The 20,142-nt window shown below is 32.6% G+C and overlaps 3 protein-coding genes across 4 annotated transcripts; all 3 read right to left on the bottom strand.

Annotated features, from left to right (window-relative positions):
- Positions 1-1,694: 1,694 nt before the first annotated feature.
- LOC145590217 (7-deoxyloganetic acid glucosyltransferase-like) lies at positions 1,695-2,249 on the bottom strand. The gene has a single exon (XM_081646965.1). The coding sequence runs from the start codon at positions 2,247-2,249 to the stop codon at positions 1,695-1,697; it is 555 nt and encodes a 184-aa protein (XP_081503091.1).
- A 7,532-nt stretch (positions 2,250-9,781) lies between these two features.
- On the bottom strand, positions 9,782-14,007 carry LOC145587371 (uncharacterized). Its single transcript, XM_081644103.1, has 7 exons — positions 13,241-14,007; positions 12,352-12,438; positions 12,187-12,231; positions 12,004-12,099; positions 11,747-11,848; positions 10,440-10,594; positions 9,782-10,352 (listed from the first exon to the last, which is right to left on the bottom strand). Exons 1-7 carry the CDS (start codon positions 13,850-13,852, stop codon positions 10,271-10,273), a joined length of 1,179 nt encoding a protein of 392 aa, XP_081500229.1. The 5' UTR covers positions 13,853-14,007; the 3' UTR covers positions 9,782-10,270.
- An 805-nt stretch (positions 14,008-14,812) lies between these two features.
- On the bottom strand, positions 14,813-19,282 carry LOC145589369 (large ribosomal subunit protein uL23c-like). 2 transcript variants are annotated; one of them, XM_081645907.1, is made up of 3 exons: positions 18,988-19,282; positions 15,643-15,970; positions 14,813-15,381 (listed from the first exon to the last, which is right to left on the bottom strand). In XM_081645907.1, exons 1-3 carry the CDS (start codon positions 19,196-19,198, stop codon positions 15,285-15,287), a joined length of 636 nt encoding a protein of 211 aa, XP_081502033.1. In that variant the 5' UTR covers positions 19,199-19,282; the 3' UTR covers positions 14,813-15,284. The 2 variants fall into 2 exon arrangements, with proteins under 2 accessions (XP_081502033.1, XP_081502034.1); XM_081645908.1 differs by having other exon boundaries at positions 15,643-15,964.
- Positions 19,283-20,142: the final 860 nt, after the last annotated feature.

Genomic DNA, 20,142 nt, shown 5'->3' with positions numbered 1-20,142 from the left:
ACATTTCGGGTTGCTCAGACCCATTTTATATTGTTTTGAAATTTAAGGTATATAATGAAAAAAATTGCTACTAATAAAAGGAGAATTACTCAACCTGTAGTAGTTTTAGTTATTAATGATTATAATAGCACTTGGTATGATAATAATGATTTTTTTGGGGGGGTTAATTAGGATGATACTATCGAGACAAGATTTGATACCAACAAACAATGTTATAGTACTATTGTAGTCATTATTGATAGCTAAAGTTATTAGGGTATACTGTACTTGTTTTGTGTTTTTAAGTGATATACTTTGACCAATATTGTACGTAGTTTTAGACAATTTAATTGACTTAAAAATAAAAGAAGAGATAAATGAGAATTTGGAGTATTACAAAATTATAAAAGAAAGATAATGAGGTTAAATGAAAATCATTGTAAGTTATAAATGTGAGGAAATAAATAAAGACATAGTGGATTTGATTTGGGACCATGAGAGAAGAGAGATATAATAATATTAAAATTTAACTTTTTGCCAACAATGAAAATAGAACACTTTAAAAAAAACTCGGCCACATTTAATAAGTAAAATTGAAAAAAAAAACACGGGGGAAGTTAGGAAGAGAGGTCATGAGATTAGTAAACACGAGAGAATAAACTAATTTTTTTTTAACCAATCAACTTTATGTTACTTTCTTAATACGAGTAAGAAGTAATTCATAAGTTATTAGATCAATGTGCAGAGGAACACAAGTGGATGCTAAAATAAGTATGAAATTATGCTAAGAAATCGCATCCATTGACTAAATTATCTTAAAGGGGAGGATCATATTCCATAAATGACAAGTTGATATAAATTAATGATTATTAGTTTATCACTCAATTATTGAACAAGTAAACCAAATATCGAAATTAGGAAATTTTGTCGGTAGTGTGTAGACTGATATCTACATACTTTGGCCTTTTTCCATTCCCCAGCTAAAATATACTAGAGGTATCCAATATTTGCAAATTTGCAATCATCATCATGTGTATTTTCTTGATTATATATATATATATATATATATATATATATATATATATATATATATATATATATATTACCTCCATTAAATGTTATGTGCAATTTTGAGGTATTATTTATGAGATATAAAATATTTTAAAATTGTACATAACATTTAACAGAGGTAGTATTTAATAATTTCATATTAGTGCAATGCACGAGGTGATGTGATGGAGTAGTGGTATCCCTTTCATCTCATGTCCTTGATATTTAGGGATTAAATTTTATGAGACTTATTTAAGGAATTTCCTTAATATATCTCCCTCCCCTCCCCTCCCCTCCCCTCCCCTCTTCAAATAAGCCCCTTCTTGATTTATGTGTTGAATTATTCTCTCTCACATGTGAGTTTATTGGACTTTAAGAGTGAGTGGTTGAATGCACCCCCATACCTGTTGTGAAAGATTCCACTTGAAAGTAGGGGGATGAATGAGATTTGAACCTAATTGTGAGCGACTTTTTTGTCACGTTGGCTCTAATGCCATGTAAAAACAAATATAGTAATGAAAAATTTAAGAATGAAAATAATAGTACCTCCATTTCGTATATTTGCAACGATTTGACATAAAGTAAAGAGGAAAAATGTCTAATTGTTGCAAATAATATGAAACGGAGGTAGTTAAATAAGTAATTAGGTGTAAAAGTTAAAAAAGCTAACCTTGGAAAGGCAGGTCACAAGCTCGAACCATGTTAGGAACACAAAGATAAGTCCAAAGACCACAAGGACTAATAGTTTCAATATAAACAAGAGGCACCCTCAACTCTTTGGCTACACCTACCATGCACCCATAAAACCCATCCGCTATAACACACGTAACCGGTGTCTTCAACTCCGGCTCGGCCGAGCCGTAACCCAACACCGTCCTCAGCTTGCTCCCTTCCTCTCGTGCCTGTCTCTCTAACGCAATGGTCGATTCAACAAGCCTGAGTGCCCCTTCGGCATCATCATCATGTTCCACCACCCCATCCGAAACCGTCTCGAACCGGAAGTTAGGGTAGGATTGGACTAGACGGGCAGCCGCGCTAGAGTGGCGAACAAGGCGGTTGTGGATGGAGGTGGTGGTGAGGAAGGTGACCGAGACGGTGGCTCGGCTTAAGGAGAGGATGAGGTCGGCTAGTTTAAGCATACAATTAACGGGGCCTTGGATTGGTAATGGAAAGATCACTACACGTGGTGTGGTAGTCTTTTTTGTTACAAAATCTTCCATTTTTAATGAAACTATGAAAGTGTATGAATAAATGTATGGTATAGAGGTGTTTGATTAGGCTATTATATCTCTTTAGATTATAATAATTATAATGTTTGCCTAAAATTAGCTAAATATTTGGTTAATGGAATGAGTTGAATATATTAGGTTCAAAGGATTCTAGTCTTTTACGGAGTAATATTTTAACTAGTTTGTGGCTTTGGATTTTATTTAAATGCAAAATGAAAAAATTATATTGATTTTAGGTTAAAATAAAATTTTAAAAAAGAAAAATGAAAATATATGGGTATACAAACAGAGATGAAGTAGTATACTTGTAAATGTTACTCTGTCTAATTGCTAATCTGGTTTTCAATCTAGAAAATTAGCATCTAAGGAATCAACAATCATTAGTATGTGCTTAATTTTTTATAAAAGTATTATATTGAGGGAGTTGTGACACATGACGTTAGCATGTTGTGACATTATGTTTTAATAATATTATAGATTTTGATGGTTTATTACTTTAGGTTTATAAAAAAAGTGTTCCTAACAAATACCTAGTAGTAGAATATGTTATCAATCGGCATCTTTTTGACTAAATATAATTATAGATTTAAAGCCTTACAGGCAAATCATATTAATTATGTGACATGTTTATAAAAAGATTAATATTTGGATGATTGTATTTTTTACCAAATTTTGTAGAAATTGTTCTTATCTAACTAGAAAGTAATTTTAGAATATCCCCACCACAAATCTAAAAACAAATGGGAATCTTAAGGTCCCCCCAACTAAATTGACAAAACATAAAATATGATAAATATATGGCAACTTGATCTTGTTTGTCAAATAAATAATTGATTAAATTTTAGCGTAGTTAAAATAAAATCGACCAGCCAGAATTTTTTGACTAACTAATTAATACTCCATATAATACAACTAGTTTGACTTACTAGTTGCATTAGATGCTTTCACTATTTTTTATAATAAAATTTTGCTAATTAATTTTCTAATAAATTTTGCTTAAACTCGGGTTTTCTTAGAATGGAGAGATGCTACACATAAACCTGTTTTATGTGGGGTAGATATAAACACCCAATAAGAATGTGCCATGTCACTACTAGCCAGAAAAAAAAAGAGAGGGAAAATTGAGGGGGAAAACTATTTGGCTGTAGGCGCCTAAATACACTATTAGGTGGGAGAAAAGGTTTAGCGCCAAACTTCATTTAATGGTTCATAATCCCAACAACATCTTTTCAATTAAAGATTCAACAGGCTGTCGGCAAATACTATGCATTATTTATGGCAATTGTTGGTAAAAAAACCAAACTTTTATTTTATAATTCATTTGACAGTAGAAGTTACAAAAGCATATAGCCCCAATATCAATTTATATGTTATTGTTACTAGAAAATGTTTTATCTGATATCATATGTAAAGGCATCACCAAGAGGTACAAATTTACTAGTTTATACATAACAACCAATAACATTCTCAATGTCTCATTGTCCATATATATATATATATATATATATATATATATATATATATATATATATATATACCATACATTATTGATAAGAGTATAGGTCATAAAGGGTTAAGGGTCGGTCGCGATCATGAAGGAAAAAATTCTAAACCGGATGGGAATAACAACAACCGATATTTGCAAACTATAATTTATGTTTTGAATACTATTTAAATATAAGTTGTTATCAAAGTAAATTCAAGCCTAAGGTTGTTTTAACTAGTTTTACAAAAATAAATATTTACAAAGTAAGAATAACTCATCAAATGCTAAATGTTAGTTTTCAAACATCCAATGTTAATGACAAGACTTGAGTTATATATGAAAATTAAATAAAAGTAGTGAATGATTAAAATCAAGTAATGGAGGGTTAAAATTTTTTATTTGGAATACAACAAATAGTTATATATGAAAATTAAATAAAAGTTTTGAAATATATTAATAATAAAACTTAAAATTTTGGAATTTTTGTTTATATATTGTAAGTAGATTTCTAACTACTCATGATTTTATTAATTATTTTTTTTCTACATTTTCGTTAGCATTACTAGTATGGTCACATTCTTTAATAATATTAATTTTAAATATAAGATTTCACGTGAGAAAAATATTTTTAAACGGAGGATTTATAATATGAACTCATGATCAATTATTTTATAGAAAGATTATATTATGCAAAAATAAATATTAAAAAATTAAGTAGTAACTCTTTCAAGTTAAATTGGAGGGATTAAATGAGTTAGTGAATGGTTAAAATCAAATAGTGGAGGGTTAGAATAAATAACATTTCGAATACATAAATTTGTTATCGGTTACTAATAAATATAGCGTTATGTGAAACAAAAGTTTCAAATATTATACTTATACTACCCCTGTTACAAATAAGTTGCACTTTTAGAATTCTTAATTTCTCAACAATTAATGATATCCAAAAGTTGCTTCTAATTTACGTTTTATTATCCTTTTTACCATGTAAGAAGATCTACAAGTAATCTACATTTTATTATCCTTTACTCATCAACTTATAAGGAGATTAGTAACTATATTCAATAAACGATTGATCCAATATTATTTGCAATACTAGTATGATCATATATATTCCTTAACTAGATTAGAACCCGTGCGATGCATGGTATATAAAACCTATATACTAATAGAATTAGTAATTTTCAAATTTTAGATTTTCATCAAAATTATGATATAGTATTTTTCATCAACGTCACTTAATACATATTTTAATGTAGGAGATAATTTACTAATATGCTATTTAAAATTATTTCAAAATTTATATGTTTTAGTTGTAATGTAGAAGTTTTCAATATTTAAATTAAAAAAATGTTAAATATGAAAGCTCATATAAATATTAAAAAAAAAAAAAAAAAAAAAAGAAAAAAGATGGCGTCCTCCTTGCATTTAGTATGCGGGGAATTTTTTTTATTAAGAGAGCAACATGTAGGCAGTGATGATGTCAGCATACTCTGTTTTAGTAATAATTAATAAAATAGATATTGGATAACATGTTATTCCAAGACACAAAAACTATTAAACTTGTAGTGTACATATACTAACTCTCGATCACTTGTTATTTTTAAAAGTGAAATGATGCTCATTTATAATAAATTAATAATACAACTATGAACTATTTCTCTATCTACATGTGTTTACCAAAAAGTGAATTACGTTACTTAATATTAATATTGGACAATAATTGATTATTAAAATGCTTAATGATTATTAATATTGTAATATACAAATACTAATACTCGATACATTGATTAAGCAAATAGTGAGATTATGCAAAAATAATCATTTACAAAATATAATAGTGAAGGGTTAAAATGAAATAGTGGATGGTTATAATAAAATAAATTTGGATGACAAATAACAGTTATCGATTACTAAACAATATATAATTTTGTGAAAAAGGATTTAAAAATGCAAATAAGTAAAAGTTTTAAAATATGCTAATAATAATACTCAAATTTTTTTGAAGCTTTCTTTACATCATCTTGTAAAGACATTTTCAACTAGCATTACTAGTTTTGTTTTCATTATAACGCACACCATTTATTAATCTTGTAATATAAAATAAAATAGAAACTCTCGATCAATTGTTGTTGTTTAGAAGGGAAACTATGCTTCTTAATATTGAGATAATTTACAACTAAATCTCGATAACAAGTGTTTATCAAAAAAATGAAATTATGTTCTATAATATTTATATTAGATAATTGATTATTATAAAGGACAAATAGCACATCAGGATCAATAGTTATTTTTTAAAAAGTTAAATTTTGTTCCTTAATATTAATACTACTACAAATATTTTTTTAAAATTTACAATTTTTAATAAATAAATTAGAAACTTACAATCGTTACAACCCGTTTTATTTTTAGATACCAGATTTTTTTTTTCTTTGTTTTAATAATTTTAATTTGAACTATCAATTATAATTTATTGACTCCAAACATTTCATGGATAGGAAAGCTTCATGTTTGGTGCTAAAAATGAATATTAATTTTTTATTAACATGTCATCGTCATAAATCAAGGAGTTTAATCCATTGTGAAAAATCCTATGCCTAACATCTGTTACTGGTTAATAATCTATCTAGAAAATATTTGATACTTTGATGCTTTAAATCTGGGAAAAATCTTCTTCACAAAAAATTTAGAAAAATTGATGAACATTGGAAATAACGAATTTCAATTCACATAATACAGTACAATTCGATTGAACAAATGGTTGGAGTGAAAATGTAACATTATTTGTCTTCAAATTAATTTAATAATTTTAAAAAATCAATACAAAAAAGCTAATATAAATTAAAAACATCCCTTTTTTTCAGTTTTAATTGTTAAATTCATATAAATCAACAAAATTTTACATACCAGATTTGTAACACAAGATAAATAAAATATAATTGAAAATTATTGTATAACAAAATATTGTATATTCATATGAATTTCTCAAAAACAAACAAATTTTCAAGCAAATAATGAAGAACAATTTTTACAGAAAATCTACAAGAACACAAATCTACAAGAACATAAGAAGAGAGAGAAGAAAGCGAAAGAAGAACTGCTTAAAATCGAAATTCAAACCTCAAAATTTTTTTAGCCAAATATAATAAGCAGAAAATTAGTCGTGAAACATGATTCTAAATATTATTAAAAAAAATGAAATTAAACTATAGAAAAAATCTGGAAAAAAAAGTGAATTTAAGAACATGAAGAAAATTAGAAGAGAGAAAACTGGACCAAAAAATATTCAGCCAAAAAAATGAGAGGAGAGAGAATTGGGTAGTTGGAAAAGTGGGTACATTAATTATGCCTAGAAAATACAAATCAGATTTTGAAATTTGATTTGAAATTTGGTTTAAATTTTGAATGAAAATTTAAAATATAATATTTTTGGGCCCCAAAACAGACACCTACCAAGCAATGACATGTCAGCGGTTTATACATGGTCCACATAAACCAGGTTTATGTGTAGCCTTTGCCCTTAGAATGTGTTTGTATGCATGGGTGCGTTTCCACAAAGTCTTGTACTTTTAGCGGATTTCTCTCACTTAATTGCATGAATAGCCTGTACACATCTTACAAAAAATTGAGTTGGACAACTTTTCCAAATTACCTTACTCCCTCTGTTCCTTATTGATAGTCTCTTATGGCTAATTTTTAGTCCCAAATTGATAGCCTCATTTGCTTTTTTCAAGTATCATTAATATCAAATTTTTATAAAAATTCCCTCCAATTTGCAACAATATTTGTGCAAATTTAAATTTCTCATGTAAATTTTGCTTTTCCATATATATATATATATATATATATATTATATATATATATATATATTTTTGGTGTTCCACCCGGTTCACCCTTTGGGCTAATCCGGATTCGAGGATCAGTTCTGGGTGGTTAGATTCCAGTCCCCTCCCGATTGTTGTTGCGAGGGATCGAACACGAGTCCTCCTTACCAAGTATAGTCTCAATTACCACTACACCAACAACCAGTTTTACTTTATCTCCCTACTTTTTTGCATACACAATATAAATTTACCTTTTTAATATACTTTTATTACTTTTATTTATATTTATTAATCCCCATGAAAATTGCCCATAAAAAACAGAGGGAGTATTAAACTCCAATTGATTATTTACTTTATTTTCAAAACACCAAAAGTAGTTGATTTTGTGGTCAAACTAAACCATCAATAATTATTAAGGAACGGAGTTAGTAAGATTCATTTCTTGAGATGAATTACTTGCATACTACAAGTTCTTTTTTTTGACGAGTGCTACAAGTTCAACTCTTTCGTATGGATTTTAAGGGTTTTTTTTTTTTTTTTTTTTTTTAATCTTACTACATATAAAAGAGAGTATACTACATGCAATTAATAAAGATGCTTCTGTATTATATGAGATAAATAGATGCAGTATACAGCTGCATCTTTTATTCATTTGATTTTGCTTCAAATTTATTCACTAAAAAGAAAGATCATTGTGTAAATTTAAAATAAAAAGGGTTCACAATCAAAGTTTTTTAATGAGCAATTAAACAAACTATGAAGACCCATTTCAAGTGATAATTAATCATCAAGTCGAACTTCTTCATGATCAATTGTTATAGACATCGGTTTGTTGTTTATAACAATGTGATCAGTATCATCAGTCTTTGGGAGAACCCAACTCGAAGTGTCAAATTCGTCTCCCTTCAAACAAAGATAATCATACACTTCCTTCAGTTCTTCTTCCATATGTTCGAGTTTTGTCTTGCAAGTGTTATACTGATGTTTCAGCTCCTGCACATCGTTTTCAGACGATTTCAACAACATCTTGGTGGCTTGCAGCTCATTGTTGGTTGCAGATAGTTGCTCTTGTACCTTTCTTAACTCTTCTTCTGCATCTCTACTTTCGTTTTCATTGGTAAAAACTTGATTCTCAAGCTGTATTACTTTTCGAGTTGAGGATTCTAGTTCACTTCTAGTTGAGTCTAACTCGGTTTTCATACAATAAATTTCATCTTGTATCCTACGTATATCATTAACCATGTCCTCATTTTCTTTCTTACAGGAGTAAATCTGAATCTCGAGTTGTTCTACCTTTTCATTTGAGGATTTCAGTTCATTCTTAGTAGACTGTAACTCTGACTTAAATTCTGTAATCTGAACCTGAACATGCTGATACTTTGTTTCAACAGCTTCATTTCCCTTTTTACAACTGCTAATTTCTTCCTCGAGCTCTGCTACCTTCTTCTTCGAAATCTCTAATTGATTTGTTGCAGACTGCAACTCAGAAGTCGTTGAAGAAAGCTGATCCTGTACTTTTCGCAATCCCACTTCTATGTTTTGGCTTTGATTGTTATAAACGGAAAGTTGATCTTGGAGCTCGTTGAATTCTTTCTTAGACACTTCTAACTCGGCCTTGTTAGATTTACATTCAGACTCAGTAAAAGAGAGTTGATCACATACCTTATGCAATTTCATTTCCATGTCTTTCTGAACTTTTTCACATGTCGAAAGCTGTTCTCTGAGTTCCTCTGCTTCCCTCTTCGAGGCATCCAAACTAGCGTTTGTGAAAGATGTCTCGATCTTAATACAAGAAATCTGTCTCTCAAGCTCGGTTATCCTTTCCTCGATTGCAGTAGATTGTTCAGCTCCCATGTTTAACTATTGGATAATATTTTGGTGATAGAGATATGAAATAGATGTGCAGGTAGAACAAAGCGAAATGATTTTATTTATACATCGATGAGCTCTTAATTAACAATAATTAATCGTAGTACCAATTATAAAGAACAGTTTACCCCCATAATAATCTATACCTCGCTTGTGCGTGCATTGATTCATTTATGTTTCTCATATAGAATATTCTTGACAAAAGCAAAGAATAAGTTTGTAGCTTCTGACAGAAAAAATAGTAGCAGGCAATGAAGAGAATAACTTGCGCTTCAGGTAGGATGCTAGAATAATACACATAATCCATCCGTAATTAGTTGACACATTATCCCAACCTCTAATAATCGACATCTTAACAATATGCCATGATATTACATAATACAGTTTCAAACAATAGTTGTGAGTCTTGCAACACTTGTAATATTACAGCATAATTTGAGTAACAATGTGTAAAAAGCTAAATCACATATAGTTACTATTTTTAGGAGAGGACAACTTTTTCAATAAATCCTAAAATTATGAATAGCAGGCTGATTACAGGTACATTGTTCACAGAGGGAATGGTTTTCAATATACTAGAATTTGGGAAACTGATTACCCGGGTATGTGATGTTACCTGATACTTGGGGTAAAAAAGAATACGTAGTAGATGGTCATACAGGATAAGAGTTATTTCACCTCAACAAGCCAAGTAATCCAATCAGTTGTAAAGATCAGCATGATACAGGTTGCTAATTGCAAAATTTTCTCAGAAAATTGGGGGCACCAAATATACCCCAGCACAAAGAAAAAAAAATAATACAAAATCAGGAATTAGAAACAAATCTACAAGTCTATAACAGCATCTCGGCAATCTGGACAGCATTAAGTGCTGCTCCCTTGCGTATTTGGTCACCACATACAAAAATGTCCAACCTGCAAAAATCACCACTCTTAGTCTCTTACTAAATTAAAAATGACATGTTACAAGGCCAAGGGTAGATTAATAAGAGAGGCTCGTACCCATTATCTCCATCTAGAGAGACATCACGCCTTATCCTGCCAACAGCAACAGCGTCCTTGTTGGAAACTTCCAAGGGAGTGGGAAAGTGATTTGATGCACGATCATCTATTACCACCACACCAGGAGCGCTCTCTAAAATCTCTCTTGCTGTGTCCTAAAAAATATTCAGTGAAGGAGAGTAGATCAATTAGAGGTTTTATATTAAATAAAATAAAAAGACAAATAAAGATCATTGACTCATTGTAGATGTCCAAAATAAGAATAAAAGGAGTATACACTTTTTATTTCATAAATAAATTATTAATTTGTACAAAGTTGTGTTGAGTCGTTTATCATCTACAAAAATGCACCTCATGCCCTGACTAAGTCAGGGAGGTAGTCAGAACTCTAGCATCCAAAGGTGCTGAATTAGATATTTTATGTCACAGTACAATGGTGAAAAAGAAGTCCTAGAGGGAGACCAGGGACAATAGTACTGCTACACATAAGCTATTAGCACATCATCTTTGTAAGAGAACAAGTAACCAACAACTAAGGGCATTTTTCCAGTGAGAGAATGATGAGCATGCCCCCAAACATACTATAGTTTCATAATTCCAGATATAGGAACACAATGGTAAACTAGTAGTAAAGCCTTGTGGGGCCTGTAAACTTAACCAATGCAAATGGAACATGGTGCTATTATAATGTAGAGTGCTCTTACATTAGTGTTTTTTTAAAGGTATATGTTTATCTTGCTTCTACATTATAGGGTTAATTGGCATACCTTCCCTCTCCCTAAGCAAATCCAAGGCCAAATCGGCTGACAGTGCAAAGTCAAACTACTTTAAAGCTCAAGTCATCCAAAAGGTTTCTACTCTAAGATGTCTGCTGTGAAACTGACTGACTGTGAGAATAAGAATAACTGACATCAATACTCATTGATTGAAATTCTTATTCTACCTTGGCAGATTACTTAAGATCATTGTCAGTAATAAGAATAACTAGTTTAAGTAATCCCTCCTCGAGCTCCTTTAAGCTACCTTGACAGATTACTTAAACCCCCAACCAAAACATATTCCTTCAAAACAATTCCCTCACAGGCCCATGTCAGTAATCATTATTGATTGTAGTACTTCTGAACCAACAAGCAACAATCCTCACTCAAACATAAGTTCTTTGCCAAGTATTTCCATTGCAAAGGCACAACAACAAATCAGTTCTGACATGCACATTTGTAATTACAAGAAGATTTTTTCACAAATCTCATGGAAACAGAAAAGAGTGGATAGGTGACAATCAGATCATAAAAAAATGAAGTATGTACCTCGTCAAGGGGAGTCTCAAATTGAAGGTTTACACTCTCGGCATGTGCACGCATAACAGGGACTCTAATACATGTAGCAGTAACCCTGACAGTAATATCATCCTACAGAATAAAAAGAGCAAGGTTATAAAAATGTTTCATGGCAAAAAAATACTCAAAAACATCCGAGTACAATGAAGAGCAATAAACCAAAACCACAACAAAAACCGACACTAAGGTACGATAATTAATCAATAGATAGCCCTTCATATGCTTACCCAAATTTTCCTGGTTTCCTTTACTAATTTCATTTCCTCTTCATTGTATCCATTTGAAAGAATTGGTGCATTGTGGGAGAACAAATTAAAAGCATACTGCATAAAAGAAAATGATAAGCACAACAAATGGTGAAAAGAGAAGAGAGTTAAAAGCATAATCAAGAAAGCCACATAAATATATACCTGCTGACTAAAGATGTTGCAAGTTGGAGGCTTGCCTTCCAAAACCTTCACATAGAACAATGTAATATTGGATAAATTCATGGGTCAAAAGAAATTGCTTTCAATTCTAATGGATATACTAGAGATGGAAAATTAATAAACATTGAAATATGAATTACGATAAACCTCACGAGTTTGCAGCTCAAGCTCTTCCATCGCAGCAGCACCAGCACCACTAGCAGCCTGGTAAGTACTAACAACCATGCGAGTAACCTGCAAAACACACAACATAGATTGATTAATAAGATTTGACGGAAGTAAAGCAGAGAGGAAAAAAAGCGAGTTCAGATGTGCATTATTAGAAACTCAAGTAGGAAACTAGTTATATAGGTATCTTATTAATCAAGGTTCAAAGGCTCAAATTTTTCAACAACCAAGTATAGTTGCTGCCTGTCATACAAATTGCTACATTATTACTGCTAAACACTAGCCCTTTAGTTATATCCCAAGTATCAAACTTTTCCCAACTCTAAATTGCAAAAACGGTTTTATTGCCATTAGCATACCACTTGCTTAGGCCCCTACAAATTAGCAACCCCTTTTCCAAATGAACATTGCAAAAAAAGTTCTATTACTATTAGCATATCGTTGCTAAGATCACGACACTTATCGATCCAATAACATCCAAACAATCGAATAAATTGCAAACCTTTAATGACAATGTGACAGCTCTGCTCTAACTTTATAACAACCAATACTATACCATCAAATCAGATTACAAACAACAGCGTATAAACATCAATATATATCATAATTCCAATTTGTTCAAGCAGCATTATATCCTAAAATCCAACTTCAAAACAAAATTTTATCTTTACTTTTCTTTGTCCCCAATTGCTGTAAAATTTCTTAAACTTCTGCCCATTTACAACCAATAATCAATCAATCAATCCAAAACAAACCCAATTCAACATTTACCAAGAACTGCAAACCCTTTTAAGATCATCAACTATAAATCACAAAATTACAAGAAATCAATCAGATTAAAAAAAATAGTGATAGAAGAATCCTAAACCTTGGCACGGCGATGAAGAGGAGTAGCAGCCATTAAACAAATAATAGTAGAACAATTAGGATTAGCAATCAAAGCACCCTTTCCAGAACCAAGCTTAATATGAGCCATAGCTTGAGGGTTAACTTCAGGAATAACAAGAGGAACATCATCAACCATTCGAAAAGCAGAGCTATTATCAACAACAATGGTACCCTTTTCAACAGCCAAAGGTCCAAACTGCTTACTAATGGAACCACCAGCACTGAACAGAGCAATGTCAACCCCATCAAAGCTATCTTCATCGAGCTCTTCGATGATGTAAGTTCGGCCTTCGAAGGTCATCTCCTTGCCGGCGGAGCGTTTGCTGGCGAGGAGTTTGAGGGAGCGGTAAGGGAAGTCGCGGTCGGAGAGGACGGAGAGGAATTCTTGGCCGACGGCGCCGGTGACGCCGACGACGGCGAGGGAGGGGCCTTCGTCGCGGAGGGACATGCGGATGGCGGAGGAGGAAGGGGTGGTGGTGCGGGGGAGAGGGAGGAGGGTGCGGCGGACGGAGGTGGTTGAGGTAGTGGTGGTGGTCCCGGAGAGGAAGGGAGTGTGGACTTTGCCGGCGGCGAGGTTCATGGCGGCGGACATTGTGAGAATGGCGGCGGAAGGTGGTGGGGGTTTAGGAGAGAGAAAGTGGAAGTGGAGGAAGTGTTTAGGGCTTTTGAAAGGGAAAATGATATGAAATGAAATGGGATTTTGTTGGATTTTAAAATTTTTTTTTTGAAACAAAAAAAAAAATAAAAAAATTATAGAGGATTTTATTTGTTTTTCTTATTTGGGAAAGGACAATTGCTTGAGGTTTTGGAGGATGGGAGTTTGAATGTTGACTTGAAAACAAATGTGGTATTTTAGAATGAAGATGGGACAAGTTAAATTCTTACCATTGAAGTTGCAAACAAGTTATCAGATTCGATTTTTAGTCTATTCAAGTAAATTTTGATCAAAAGTACTTGCATATGGTTGTAAACTTGTAAAGTTTGGGTTAGCTCGAACTTGAACGAGCTTGTGTGATTCTTGCTCAATATTGGCCTTGCTTGATGGCAATTGTTGGCTACTTGGCTTAGCTATATTACTTGCAAACTAATTTGATTGGTTTATGTTTGATGTTTTACTCATTATTATTTATTTAAAAACATGTTTGATAAAGTTAATTATTGAATATATTAGCAGCTTAGGTATCAAAATGTCTAAAGTCAAAAGCTACTCTAAGTAACTTTTTCATTTTGGCTTATAAAAGTCGTCTTTTCAACTAGCTTAAAAAACCATTTACCAAAATAAAGAAATGGATATTTGACCAAATGAAAAGCAAAAACCAAGTCCAAGGAGGCAAGGATATAACTTGTTCTTGGTTTATGAACGTCATTTGCATTTAATTTTAAGCTTGTGCTTGACCAAGCTTACATTGATCTTGATTAAATAAATGATCTTTGATTCGTGCGAATTTGTGAAAGCCAAATGGGCGTGGAAATGGAAAAAAAAAATACCGATAGGAAGGCATAAACATAAATAAAGTTAATAAAAAAAAAATAAAAAAAATAAAAAAAAAAATAAAGAAAGAAAAGCTAGAAGGTGAATTCATTTGCTAAGTACACTAGTACATCCAGTCCTAATTGATAGGCAGCATTGTTTGTTTCCACCCTGACCAATCTGATATGAACTCTTTCTACGCAGCTCTCATCCACCGACTAGGCGACTAAGACAGTAATTTACCTGCCTCAACCTTAATAATACAACAGTGTATGCAAAATACAAAAATACATAACAGAATACACCAACCGGGGTGCTTGAGAAGAAAACAAAGAAATGACTAAAACTTGAGAAATATTAGTTACACACTTGATACACAATGGCCAAAAAAACATTCACCTTACAACAGCTGGAGACTTGAAAGGCAACCAGTGGAATACTTGATGATTGCAAATAGCTAGTGATTCTATTTCTAAACAAGACTCCAACACAGCTGCCCTCGTCAAGAAAGGAGAATGATGGCCACAACTATACATCTAATAAAACTTTAAAGTTAGCTACTACTTGGGAAGATTCCTATCTTCTTCGCGAGATCAGAAGCATTGTACTCTTTACTTAGCATGACATATGCTTTCTTGGTTCCATCAGGTCTGCAAAACAACATAAATGTATAAATTAAGAATAAGCTGAAAACTCTAGATCTTAGGGAATCCAATAAAAAAGAAAATGACTGATAATGCATTTGTTCAAAAAGTCATTATTATTTCGTCAAAAAAAAAGTCATTATTATGGCATCATAATGCGATTCGCAAGTAAATATACCCTATGAAAACCATGTATAGAATGCCTAATTAGTCTGGGGATGATTTAGACGACAGGATAATGGGTGGTAAAAGATCTTAAAAGTTTACCTTATCAAAGTGTTTATTTTGCGAACTTTCACACCAAAAAAGTTGCAGACAGCATCTCTAATCATCTTTTTGTCAGCACGAACATCAACAGTGAACATCAGTGAGTTCTCATCAGCAATGTTCTTTATGGCAGCCTCAGTAATGATAGGGACTTGAAGGATCTGATACACATCAAGTACTCTCCGAGGATACTTCACTTTTTCATTCTTCTTTGAGGTTTTGGGTTGAGAAGCAGCTGCTTCCTCTGTGGTTGGTGCAACTGCTTCGGTGGCCTGGGCAACCATCAGATTCCTGCCAAAGCCAGGCTTCTTCATCGGAGAAACTGCGTCTGGAAGTAATATTTAGTTAGATTAGCTCATAGTTATACAATTAAATGTCAAAAAAAAAAAAAGTTGCTATTTTACACAACAGACATCCCAAATTCCCAATAAGAGCTGCTTGAACAGACTGATTGAGTGATTGACATCACCACTGAAATCTAATTTGACACGCTTCAAGTCTGTCATGTTATTAATATGCAAAAGCATGACAATCAAAATAACACGGTAGTATATTGGACTACACAGCTCAATTATATTAGATGAGGGAGAAAAAAGATGGCATAACATACTCCCTCTTCCCGAACTAGGAAAGTTTAAAGTGAGTGGGTGTAAGAAAAGATAGATAAAATAAGAGATATGGTATAAAAGGTGGGTGGGTGTTAAAAAAAAAAAAAAAAGGTCAAGTAAGAAAGACAGTAAAAGGTGTAAATATTGTGGGGGTAAGGGAAGTAAGGTGGTAATATGAGGTTGCCCAAATAAGTAAAACTTGAACCTTTTGAAATACCCCAAAAACTGAGAGTAAGTTGAACTTTTTGAAACACCCCAAAACAGAAAGTCGAACTTTCAGGAAAGGAAGTAGTACATCAGTAAATTGATGTCACTCAATGTCCTAATTAAAACAATGATGACGCACCAGAAATTCCTTGAATGTAATTTAAGGACAACTCAATTCCTAATTGCACCATCTAGATCAGCATCATCTTTACAAGCATCAAAATCATAGTATATGAGGGGTATTAGGCATTCTCACTGATCACTAGAGCAATCTGACGACAGATTAGAATGCATACCAGAGCATGAGCACCATGGGATTGCCTGCTTCTAAGCACTAGAAGAAAGACCAACACATAGCTCAGACACACCCTAGTATGTTAGAAGCACTATAAGGTAATATTTCCACAGAAGATCAACCTGAAGCATACTCTGTAGACACTGAGGATGTCGAGAAGATTAGGCATGAGAGCTACAGAAGACCTTTAGTGTTCAAATTGAATGCAGGAATATTTTTATTAACCTCAAGAAATGACATGAGATCTCAAACAAGAAATAATGAAGAAATTAAACATAGCACAATCATTTGAGAGAGTATTGTGCACACCTTTACTCACACACACACACTCACTCAAAGCTATGAGGAGAAAAACAGAAGAAATTTACTATTATATGGCATGCTTTGACTAATTAGAAGCAAAAGGGTACAGCTTAACCATAAGCTGATACACTTACTGAATCCCTACTACATTCCAATAAATTGGTATAACTCTTAAGAACCGTAAACTTAAAGCTGCTAAGAGATTGAAAGAGTGCAGCACTGTTTTTACAAACTAATCATGGCGGTGAAGAACAGTATATAAGTTATCATGATTACAAACTAGTCTTTTTTACTAGACATGTCTTTGACCTAAGCATATGATTCATCCTAGTTTGAGTAATACCAATGCTATTCTGATGTCATGCCAAGAATATCTAGGATCTCTATGAGGAAGACGCCAACGTTTTCAATACTACTAAGCCTCATTAACAACATGATGCCAAAAGGGGGAAAAATATATTGACAGAAAAAAAAACTTGTCCTAAATTCCTCCAAACCCATAATACCACCAATTGCCGAGGATAAGTCGGCAGAGATTCAACGTCACAGAATAAGTAAAAATAAGCCATAGAATCATCATGGTAGACAAGTAAAACAACAGATTTGTCAATTACATTGCTGGTGAATGTAACACACGAGCTGATAAGCCAATTACATTATAACAATGAAGTTGATCTGCCCATCACAGCTAGCAAAAAATTTTACTAGCAAAAGACACAATTAGTTTCTATAGAATTCTTTCCGTGACTCATGTGACCAAAATACAAACATCAAAGGAGCAAAGTTTCAGTCTCACTCTTTACCTAGTTTCTAACCCAGGTCCCACAAAGTAAACCGTGAATAAAATGTATCTTGCACTCTAATCAAGCGATACACCGAAATGGTACATGTTCTCACCAAAAGCTTCAAAGTAGCTATGGCCATTAAAAGGTCAATAATAAAGAAAACTAAGTCCAAAAGCCCAAAAAGAGTATATTATACAGTCACAACATTGAGGTGCCATTTTCCATTCACATTAAAATAGTACCCCATCCAAAAAGATCTCTACAGTTGAAATTTAGACCCAAAAGCTTCAAAACCTATAAACTAACTTTAGCATCTACAGGTACGGCTTCTTACTTTTGAAATGACAAATCAAGGGGTTCAATATAGTGAACAATCTTGACTAGGCTACATTCTCATGTATGCAAATCCTTCCTATAGTATCTAAAGTAATGCATCCTTTACACAACCAAGAATTCCTTAAAACGTTTAGTTAACCACTTATACTAACTGTCCATAGTGGCCCTACCATGCGGAACTATATTCCATTACATTCGGAAACACAGTAAGTCATACTGAGGTAACTGTTTAGGCAAGCTCATAACCTTCCAAGTTTCAGTGCAACAATTCATCACAATTCCCACTAATGTACTGATTTATTCTCTTCTGCCAAAAAGACTGTCTGGGTGATCAAATATGTGGAAGAAATTCCACCCTTCAGTTATATTATCCCACAAATAACTGATTTCCTCAATAGAAGGTACACTTAAAATGTGTGCTTTTCCTCAACCAACTGTTTTCAAATTGAACATGAATACCTTCAGACAAACATAGAAAAACCCAAACACAATTCTTCTTCACCTTAACACCTTAAATGTGCGGATACCAACTAGGTTAATTAATTAAAGTCTCGGGTATCATTTCCCGTCTACTGCCTACACCATTGCCTTACCACTAGCTTTTTCTAAAAATTAAAATTTCTAAGTTACAACTCAACAATTTAAGAGAAATATGTACCAATTTGGAGAATAAACATCAACAATAATCCTAAAAAATATGTAATTTTTCCATCCATAACAATTCAACATGAAATAAATAACTAACACCACCAATCAATGAAATTATGAATCATTCAAAATTAAACAAAGTCAAAGTTAGCAGGGAACATACCAAGAACATTGAAACCCTTCTGGGTACAAGAAGCAGCAGTGGTAAGGTGAGTTGGGTGAAGAAATGCTGGTTTTTTGGAGGAAATGCAGGAAATTTGTGGGGGTTTTCTGGGAATTTGGAAAGTGAAAGAAGTAGCAGAGACATTAGAGGAACGGTTAGAAAGGGTGAATGTTGAGGAGAGAGAATGCAGGTTTGGTGCGGTGGTAGCCATTGCTGATAGCTTCAACTCAAGAAGACGATTACAGAGAGAGAAGCGGGTGGTAATCGGATAAGCCTTAGTTGCGCACTTGCGCCCCTTTTCACTTTGAAACATCTTCCCCTATCTATCTTTAAGGGAAGTTTATAACGGAAACAGGAGGCTAGAGTAATTGGCTAATTTTTCTGACTTTTAGATGTGAGGTCAAGGGTCGAATCTCATCTTTCATATTCTAAAAAAAGAAAGGCGAGTCTATAAGGGACTAATTAGATATAACTAGTTTTGTCGAAAACGACATATTCTAAAATTTCTAACTCATTCTAATTATATATATTATAATCTCTCCGCTTTAATTCACACCTGGGTTTACAAACCACCAATTGTATATTTTCTCACCAAATTGCCCAAAGTCTCTTATATAGCGTGTAATACCCTTCATAATTGCTTTAAAGGAATTTAATATACTACTCATACAACCAAGATGCATCTTCCTTTGTGGGAGCTCATATTCTAAGATACTTCTTGGTTAAGTGTGTTGTGTTGGTCTATGAGGACAATTGTTGGCCCTTGATGCACATTTCGTGACAATAGGCCCCATCCTAATTTGTTTTGGTCGAGGTGTTACATAGTGTCATTGTGAGACCTATCGACACATTTTTTCGATTATTTTTTTTATCTACCATATGTTCTTCGGTTTTTTAATTGTAAATCTAATTATACAATTAAAACACAAAATTAGGTATGTAATTAACGAAATAAGGAAGGACTAATTATAAGATGGTGTTCTTCATTTAGTGTTTTTATATGAAATTGAGGGTCTGTAATATATTTAATGATTAATTTATGAAATTGGAATTAATTTGCATCAATTCTTATATTATGTCTTCAATTATACCAAAATAATACTATAGTTATGAAGAATTAGGGTTAATGCATGCGTATTTTGGGGTTTTCTTTAA

Source organism: Chenopodium album, chromosome 17 (genome assembly GCF_948465745.1).
Source record: "Chenopodium album chromosome 17, dcCheAlbu1.1, whole genome shotgun sequence".
NCBI classification, from domain to species: Eukaryota; Viridiplantae; Streptophyta; class Magnoliopsida; order Caryophyllales; family Amaranthaceae; genus Chenopodium; species Chenopodium album.
Note: the sequence above shows the minus strand (reverse complement) of the source record. Positions and strands in the feature narration are given on the sequence as shown.

Bases quoted from the DNA above. Each gene is read 5' to 3' on its own strand.
- LOC145590217 (XM_081646965.1), bottom strand. From the start codon at position 2,249: ATGGAAGATTTTGTAACAAAAAAGACTACCACACCACGTGTAGTGATC.
- LOC145589369 (XM_081645907.1), bottom strand. From the start codon at position 19,198: ATGGCTACCACCGCACCAAACCTGCATTCTCTCTCCTCAACATTCACC. The intron at 15,971-18,987 runs GTATGTTCCCTG...TATTACTTCCAG, and splicing joins GAAGGGTTTCAATGTTCTTG to ACGCAGTTTCTCCGATGAAG. The intron at 15,382-15,642 runs GTAAACTTTTAA...GTTGTTTTGCAG, and splicing joins AAAATAAACACTTTGATAAG to ACCTGATGGAACCAAGAAAG.
- LOC145587371 (XM_081644103.1), bottom strand. From the start codon at position 13,852: ATGTCCGCCGCCATGAACCTCGCCGCCGGCAAAGTCCACACTCCCTTC. The intron at 10,595-11,746 runs GTACATACTTCA...AATATTTTTTAG, and splicing joins TTGAGACTCCCCTTGACGAG to GACACAGCAAGAGAGATTTT. The intron at 10,353-10,439 runs GTACGAGCCTCT...TGATTTTTGCAG, and splicing joins TCTCTAGATGGAGATAATGG to GTTGGACATTTTTGTATGTG.